At 39.3% G+C, this 9,228-nt stretch overlaps 2 protein-coding genes across 2 annotated transcripts; one reads left to right on the top strand and one right to left on the bottom strand.

Moving 5' to 3' along the window:
• The first annotated feature begins 376 nt into the window (after positions 1-376).
• Positions 377-3,022, top strand: tomm7 (translocase of outer mitochondrial membrane 7 homolog (yeast)). Its single transcript, XM_034125495.1, has 3 exons — positions 377-552; positions 2,102-2,150; positions 2,621-3,022. The coding sequence occupies exons 1-3, from the start codon at positions 450-452 to the stop codon at positions 2,634-2,636; spliced, it is 168 nt and encodes a 55-aa protein (XP_033981386.1). The 5' UTR covers positions 377-449; the 3' UTR covers positions 2,637-3,022.
• Positions 3,023-3,171: 149 nt separating this feature from the next.
• LOC117478439 (interleukin-6-like) lies at positions 3,172-5,726 on the bottom strand. The gene is made up of 5 exons (XM_034125494.1): positions 5,684-5,726; positions 5,407-5,603; positions 4,776-4,874; positions 4,547-4,690; positions 3,172-3,988 (listed from the first exon to the last, which is right to left on the bottom strand). The coding sequence occupies exons 1-5, from the start codon at positions 5,697-5,699 to the stop codon at positions 3,767-3,769; spliced, it is 678 nt and encodes a 225-aa protein (XP_033981385.1). The 5' UTR covers positions 5,700-5,726; the 3' UTR covers positions 3,172-3,766.
• Positions 5,727-9,228: the final 3,502 nt, after the last annotated feature.

Below are 9,228 nucleotides of genomic sequence, written 5' to 3'. Positions count from 1 at the left end.
ACGGAACACACACATTATATATCTTTTAATGTATTTCTACATTTATTTTCACTTACATTTATATATTTATTCATTTCTGTGTCGTGTTTCACAATTTGTTGTTTTGCTTAGCTTTGTATTCTGTGGATAACAACATTTATAACATGTACTTTGACTTGCTCTGAAAGTTGCACGTGTCTTTAACAATATCTTTGAGTTGCTATCATATTTTATTTCACTTCCTCCTCAAAATATAAATCATGTTCACTCACAAAATCAGTCCTGCGAGCGAGGTCACAAAGGTTAGAAACAACGTATAAAAGCACTCTTTATAGCAGTCGCAGTTACACGTGTGTCCACTAGATGGCGACCAATGACAGAAGGACTGTCAGTTATCAGCCGGGTCCCTGCGTCACTTCCGCTTCCTTGTCCTTGGTGGTTGCAGCATCCTCGCTGTTCAGGATAAACACATGGCTAAACTGAGCAAAGAGTCCAAACAGCGGCTGCAGCAGCTGTTCCAGTGCGGCCAGTTCGTCATCCGATGGGGTTTCATCCCAACCGTGTTGTACCTCGGTCAGTATCCGAACGGGAGCAGGGGGGAGACGGCTGGATGAGGAGATGTGCCTCGCTAACATTAGCCGGTTAGCTTAGCACACTAGCCCTCAACAAGAGCTAGCTTAGTGTTTTTCTCCCCAGGTTGCGTTGGTAGTTATACGTTTAAACCAATTAAGCTAATTATTGACACCCTTTATAGGAAGTATATAAGTATAAAACATAAGACCACAGGGGTTCGAATCCCAATTTGGTTTGACTAGTAATACATGATTTGGTTCTGTATCATTCATCTAACATTAAAGGTTTGATGTCTTTGAAGTAGTTGGTAGACTTTGCGTAGCCCCCTCTGGACGAGTTATACAATGCATGTGATGTATTGCATATTGATGAGTGTCATGGTGTGTGTGAAAGTCATGATGTCATGGGAAAACTGTTGAATCTAAGCAGGGAATCTAAGCATCTCATGAATGCAAGCTGTAAACATGTTAAAAGCAAGCTGTGGTGGTTATTGTATGTAGGACTTAGTATGTGAGTGAGGGAGCGATTTATTTTGAAATGGTCTTCTCTATGATGGTGGGGACTGTGCAATGTTCTTAGGGAACACAATTATCAAAAACTTGTGACCTTGAGGTAGTTGTGCAAAGTCCTTGTACTTAAACCAGGCATTCCTGATGATTTGGTCTGAAATACCTGGTTGTGGTTTTTGGAGTCAAGATGGGGAAGTGGAGACATTAGCATGTGTGACCTCACTGCTGGTGGAGTTGCCCTCTGAATGAATCTTCTCTGACTTCAGCATTTTGGAAACACCAACTGATGACATACTTTCTCCCCTCGTTTTCCTTTATTTCTTAAGCTTTTTTTTTTTGCATCTCTCTTGCAACGCATTTATATATTAAGAGCAGAATTATCTTTGTTTGAACATGTCATTTATTGCTGATGTGTAACCAACATCAGTCATAACGTTTCATATCCAGGCATCCATGATCTCAGAGTGTAAAAACTGCTTAATTGATTATTAATCAACAATAAAAGTTGATTCATTTGTAAAATAGAAATGCCTAACGCTTTTGGTTTCAGTTTTTCTGAAGTGCGCTCCAATGATAATAATCCACTGTGGTGATAGTTGTGTAAGATTTCCAAGAGGAGGCTTGATTCAGTTTTCTAAGAAACACATTTTTCCCAAGAAACAGTTACATCAGTTATTTCCTTTCTGTGAATGAAGCTAAAAACAATACACACACCCTTCTGTGTGTGTGAGGCAGGAATTGTGAGTCAGATGTGGGGGTTGTAAGCTTTTTGCTGCAAGGATGCTGTTAAATGAAACTGGAGTGTGTTGTAATGGCCCAGTGAAACTTCCTGTCATTTTAAGGTGCATAGGCACAATTTGATGTGTTTTATTTCAAGCGGTGGGCCATTATAATTGACTATATGCCAGTTTTAACCCTTTTTTTTTTTAACTAAATGCTTATAGAAAGTCTTAATGGACATTTAAGACTCATACATTTACATATTTATTTTCGAAAATTCCAACCATGCTTAAAACCATCTGTATGTTTTTGATTTACAGGTTTTAAACGGGGAGCAGATCCAGGAATGCCTGAACCCAATGTCTTAAGGTGAGGACATATTAGTGTGAGATTGTTGCTTCATCTCAAATCATGTGTTTTCAGAGAAATGTGATGCTTTAAAGGGAGATCTTACAGCGCAGACATATTTGCGTAAGTAGAGTAGTTGGGCTAGCTGTCAAATAAGTTTTGAATTTTAATAATGAATACAAATAATGATGTTAGGACAGAAAAAAACACCAAGAATCATGAAATCCAATCATTAGCTTGTTGTAAACAAACTCTACATTTCCTTCTCTTTTATGAACAAACTTTCCTCGCCTAAACACTTCGAGCATTTGACACCTGTAACGGGATTCCTGGGTATCCTTAATAAGGTTTAAAAGGATCCATGGATTAAAAAGACATGTCTAATGTTACAATCAATATTTTTGGACAACTAGCTCTCGGAAGTTGTTGTTTTTTCTTCAATTGTTGTCCTTTTTTAAATCTGCTTGATCTTTTACTTTTCTCCTCTGTAGTTTGCTTTGGGGCTGAGGAACGCCCCCGAACAGCCAATCCCCTCCCATCATCAAGACCATGTGACCCAACTGTCATCAGAAAGCCAGGAAATGGACATTTTCTTTCTTTCCCTCTCTATAAATCTGGCTGTACAACCTTCTGAGAAGTAATGACGTTGTGTGCCGTCATAATGTCCAAGGCCAAACATACAGTAGATGTATGGAGTGTGTTGGCAACATGGATAGAAGAGATTCGGATTACCAAGCTGGAATCAAGAGTTCGTCCTCACAGTGTTGACTGGGCTATCTGTCGGTGTTTTGCTGTGTGAGACAGCAATGTCAGGATGTACCTTTCATTCCATGTTTTCCTCTTTTTATTTGTAATTTAAGATTTCTGAGAATAAATCCACTAAGAAATGTCAATCTGGTCTTTTATTAACAGGATTAATGTTGATGCCTAACCTTAAGGCAAAGACCAATACTAAGTATTTTAGCGTTAAAACAAATCAGTTTTTCGAGTTAAAAGTCATATTTTCAGCCTCCAAATGAAACGTAGATTGATCTAAATCTGTAAAAGAGATAAATGGTTTGTGGAAGAAATGTGTTGCAACCCTTCAATGACATGAAATGTGTAAAGTCTTGGACTGAAGAAACTTACTTATCGAAACATTTTTATTTATTTATTTTTTATTTCTGCATGTGTACAAAATACCAGTCACTTATTTATTGTGTGAATTCAAAAAAGTCAGCTCATTGCATTGTAATTCAATCCACAGCAAATGCAGTTAAATAATAGTTGTAAATAAATAATGAACAGTACTGTAAGTATAAAATCATTGTTTATATAACGAAATGATGCCAATATTGCCTGAATAGCAGTGCTATCAATGCTGCTCAAGTAATGTCAAAATCTATAATCTTATAAGAATCTTCTTCAAATAACTTATTTTCATAAATAATTTTAGTGCAAGAAACCTACAATCATGGATTTTCCTATGACTAATAAATAACACTTTCCCTCAAAGTATAAATAACTTAAATAAATGTTGCAATACTGGGCGCTTCAAGCCCTGTCTCCTTAAAGACCTACACAATTATAGCACCCTTAATCTAACCCTGAGGATATTCCCTCTAGTGATTATAAATATCTCATCTCTCGTTGTTTCGTTATAGAATCTGGAAGATGCCCAAACTGTCGTTGGCCATAGTTCCTCTGATCTTCTCCCTCTTAGTAATGGCTCTCTTGCCCTTCAGGAGGAAGTAGTGGAGCTGGCGCAGGATGTTGTGTGCAGTCATCTTTCTCTGGAAGGTGTTGGGGTTGTCGAGTTCATTCAGCAGCTGCACTTCCTGACTGCTGGTCAGAGCCGTCACCTGACCAGGCTTCCTCATCTGTGGGGCAGAAGAGACAGCTGTATTATAACTGAAATCTAGGATGAAGTCAAAGCCATTCCTATCATTAAACATTTAAACATTAGACATTTACAAAACAAAGATAAAACAAGGACTTATCATTTCTAATAAATTAGCTTTAACCAGTGTCAAAATATATATTAATACAGTTACTCATCTACTGAGCTTAAGTTTTGAGGTACTTGGGTATTTACATGTGTTACTTTACTTAAACATGCATTTGTCAGCTATAGTTGCTATTTACTTTGCACACACACACACACCCTCTAGTTTTAATAATACAAATTGGCAACTTGTTAATAACCAAACAGTATGCAAACATGAATGCATCTGTAATAATGATAATGCAAAATTATTTTAAAACGTTTTAACCTAGGAGTCCTACTACTAAATATGTCTAAACTGTTATTGTCTATACAGCAACAATGATGAAAGACTTAGCCATATGCAAAACCACATGAAGACAAAGCCAAAAGACAACACTGTGCATTGAGACAGCTATGGACATTTCTAGTAAGCCAAAAGGAAGACACCCACTTTTCTTTGGATCAGGTCGATCAGTTGGCCGCTGTAAGTTCGGACCTCTGCGCAGATCAAGCTGTTGGGGTACTCCTTCTCCACTTGCCTGAGAAGAACTGTGTAAATCTGCAGGCCTTGGACCATCCTTTGGAGACAAGCCTCCTTAAGAGAGGAAAATAAAATCACTGTCAGTGCTCACCCAGTTTTCTTTCCTCAGTGTCACAATATGCCAAGGGAGGAGATGTACCTTGGTGAAGTTGGAGTAAGGGCAGCGTGCTGGAAGTGAGGAGACTTTGTAGTCTTCCAGAAATTCGTATTTCACCTGATTGTGGAATTCATCTTCAAACTGACAAAGTGGAAAGGAATACAGGTTGTGATCAGAAAGTGAGACCAGACTAACATTAAAACATGCTGTAAAGTAGATTTACTCAAGTACTGTACTTACGTATAATTTTGAGGTACTTTACATGAGTATTTCAATTTTTTTGCTACATTGTGCTTATACCCCACTATAATTCTGAGGTAAATCGTGTACTTTTACTCAATTTTTACCTTAAGTTACTTTACAGATTTTGATTAATGATGTGATATATAATCAATACTTAAATTAGACTTAAATTACACCTGTAGTAAATTCACAAGCTACCCTGCAACATACAAAGTAATTAAAATAATTATAATCAAAATATATATTATTCTGAAATGGACCAATCTGCATAATAAGTGCTTTTACTTTATGTAGGCCTACTTTAAGTATATTTTGATTCCAATACTTTTCTACTTCTTCTTGAGTTACATTTTGAATGCAGGATGAAACTTGATGAAGTGAGTCTCACAGACAATAGCACATCTTAGTGAATTTCCTGGAAGCTTTTTACCTCCTTTTGGTGACGTCTGGTTGCACCAAGGATCAGATCCCAGACCCCGGAGGTGCTCAAGAGGTCAGAGGGCTCCTCCTCCTCCTCACCGGAGGGGTCACCGGCCGCCGGGCTGTCGGTGGGAGCGTCTTCCACCGGAGCTCCGAGGGCGCACAGCAGCAGGGCGCACAGCATCACCGCAGAGAGCCAGAACGCGTCTGCGGAGAATACATCGAAATGAATAAAAGGAGAAAATACGCAGAAACTGTGCGCACCACACAGGCTGCTCACAACTTACTGAGTGGAGGAGACATGTTGAGCTGCCGGGAAGCACTTGTTGAGTTTCCACTGATGCTGAGGGCTGCCAGGTCCAGGAGAAGTTGTCTTGGCTTTGCGATGGGCTGTCATTTTATATTCTGCTTGAGGGATTTCCCAATAATCATGCATCAGGCACGGAATTAATAGTTTGCGTCAAGCATCCGGTCTGGCATCAGTCCGTGGTTGATGGTGAATTTGGTGAAGATGGTCCACATGGAAGTGACCAGCGGGAGCAGGAATTTAAAGAAGGTACACAAGCTGCTTTAACCTTTTCGTGCTACTTAAGGGTAAAAGATAAACTGTATTGTTATTTTTCAAATAACAGTAAAGCACTTTTCAAACACACAATCGTTGTTGACGAGCATAACAATCCCTATGACACATAATTCAAAGGGAAAATCCACTTAAAACCATGCATTTGCATAGCAGTATTCCCAAAGAAATGTTGGTGGTGAATTCAAAATAAAATAAATACCCAGTGACGAGTAGTCCATTTTTCTGTGGATTTTTTGTTTTAATAACCCAGATATAAACTGCCTATATCTATTTACACACCTTTTTCTCCCCTTGAATGATGTTATGATAATTTTTATGATGTCACAATACTTCCTGAAATTATCACTATCTCTCCCCAGTCTTGAGCCTGCATTGAATTTGTCACCATTTACAAGTTTAATATAGGTGCACATGTTGTGTCTCGTGTAATCAGCGGTTTTCTAATTGTTTCTTCACTATTATGTTCCTGTTTCAATATTAGTCATGATACTCGATTTTTCCATTCATGAGTTGGTTGATAACTCACACATTCTTCTTGTTATCACTTAAAACAGAAGGAAAGGGAAGAAGTTCATCATGTGTTTTCACAAGTGTATTCCTTTCTTTCAAATAAGAATGACTTGCTAACTGTTTTCCATTAAATTCATCATTGCAACATGTTAGATAATAAGTGCTTTGCTCCACAGTGAGACGTTTTGTAATCAGAATATTCAATTTACTATAAATCCCCAAACCTACTATTTTTGACATGTAACTTCCCCTCTGTCTATTGGATTACTCAAGGGAAACTGGAGAATTCACAAATTCAATTAAAGATAGCAATGCAAACTAAGAGATGTTGTATCTGTATGTTGTAAGAGCGGGTTTGTGTCCAGTTTTGATCAAGACGTGGTTTGGGACTTTCAGTGGACAGTTTGAGACTTCAGAATAGCTCAGTGGTTGCAGAGTTTGAGGTTATTGGGAAGTGCCTATGCTGCACATTGTCAAAACTCACTTTCACTTTGCTCTCTGGTATTACAAGCTCTTAATTCATACATATAGTATATACCAATTCTAAACCTTTAATACACTGAGGCTCATTCATGAATTTAATGTGTTTGTGATTATTGGGCTCAGTTTTGCTGTTTGTGTAGACATTTTAGTGAGCTGGATGACTCTCATTTCTGCTTTTGTTGGGACCAAATGATGGTCAAAGGGCAAAATACCAAGACATGCAAAGACACTCCTTTTATTACATTTCTTGATTTACTGTGTTTTCTATAAATAATGTACTATCTACATGCAAATATACATACATAAATACATACATAGTTGATACAAACACTTTGTCCCTTTTAATTAGATCATCATTGAAATCAACTTTTTTACTCTGTTATTGTTCATTATTGCAAATTCTATGTGCATGGCGAAAGGATGTGTGTGTGTGTGTGTGTGTGTGTGTGTGTGTGTGTGTGTGTGTGTGTGTGTGTGTGTGTGTGTGTGTGTGTGTGTGTGTGTGTGTGTGTGTGTGTGTGTGTGTGTGTGTGTAGTAAGTTTCAGGTTGGCACTAGTTTTCTGCTTTGTTACATTATGATTTACTGCATGTTTTTTCTCAGAGTGGATCCCTCACAGAACAAAAGAGTTGAAAAGTTGAAACATCTGCTTTTTTAAAGATGATTCAAACAACAACAAAAAAGGTATAAATAATGACCTTTGTTCAGCATCATCATGAACGGTCATGGTCAAAGGGCAAAAAGCCAAGACATGCAGAGATACTCCTTTTATTACATTAGAAACCTTAGACATCATAGCTCAAATATCAATGAACTTCTTAACTGGCTTCAATGCAGAAAATGTGATGCTCTTCTGAAAAATCTATGACTAGATTCCACCGGGTCCGTCTGCGCCGCGGCGTTCACAGCGATCGCGGCCACTCTAGTCAACAGCCGCGTTCACACCGGAGTACTTTTCCCCGTACTTTTCCCCTTTAGTTCCGTTAGTACCCCTTATGTTGCGTTCACACCAAAAACAGTACTTAGTGCCGGGAACTTTTACCCCCATTTTTAGTGCCTGCTGAGAGGTGGTACTATCCTGGGGGGAAAAAGTGCCCCAGTTCTGATTGGCTGGGCGAATTGCAAACCACGGGCCGTAAAACTCTGAAAGGTTTTGTGAAGCCGCCATTGTATTTGTGGCATTAGCATTATTAGCATTAGCATTAGCCCCGCGCACCAACGGACAGAGACTAACTTATGGCAACCCAAAAAAAAACATGGGAGCGGTGGAGTGATGAGGAGGTGTCGGTGTTCTGGCGATTTACTCGGAAGGCTTCAGTAGAAGCTGCTGGGAGTCCCAGCAGCTTCTACTGAAGCCAGTCCCCAACTCCGGGGACTTCCGGCCGGGGACTTCGGGCGGCAGTATACGCCGTGAAGTTGTTTGCAGCCTGCCAGTAAACCCAAAGCAGAAGAAGACGAAGTGACGTCAGCGGCTCATTTGCGTAATCTTCCCTCAGGGAAAAGTACTCCGGTGTGAACGCGATCTGTACTTAGTGCCCTGGGGTAATAAGTGCCGGGGCACTAAGTACTGCAAAGTACGCGGTGTGAATGCGGCTAATGGGTGCTATTCCACCAGACGCGCCGCGTTACGGCTAGAAGCGTCCCAGAGGCGTCCCAGATGCGTCTCGGCGCTGGGCTCCGCTAAAAATAGTTTGCAAGTCTATTTTCGACGCGACGCGAGGCGTTGCATAGCGCCGGGCAGGAAGTGGACCGGTCAGAGCATCCAGTCAATCCCCAAAATAATTTTGCAGACCCTATCCCTCCGTTGTCTTTCAAGTACTGTAGGAGGAGAAATGCCAGCGTTCTCCTCCGGTTTACAGGCACTGTGTAAATGATATAGAATAATTATGATGATGAATGCATTTTTTTACCACTAAAATACAGCAACACATCTTTGATTCATGTCATTTATAACTGGAATATTACAATTATTATTTACTTTGTCTGCACAAAGTAGCCTGTCCAGGAAATATGCCCAAACTACATGTTTCTGTTTATCTGTGTTTTGTGTTGTGCCTGACCTAAGATTTTCATCAGCATAACTACACTGTAGCTATATTCGTATGACTAAATAAAGAACCTTGAAACTTGAACCTCATTATTTCTGATGCAGTTTTGCTCTATGCAGTTCTATTAACCCTTCGATTATATACAGTTCAGTAGTCATGGTATGTCATGGTATGTGTCCTTGTCAAATGATCCTTCCAAAAAATATTTA

This window comes from Trematomus bernacchii, unplaced genomic scaffold, assembly GCF_902827165.1.
Source record: "Trematomus bernacchii unplaced genomic scaffold, fTreBer1.1, whole genome shotgun sequence".
NCBI lineage: Eukaryota > Metazoa > Chordata > Actinopteri > Perciformes > Nototheniidae > Trematomus > Trematomus bernacchii.
Note: the sequence above shows the minus strand (reverse complement) of the source record. Positions and strands in the feature narration are given on the sequence as shown.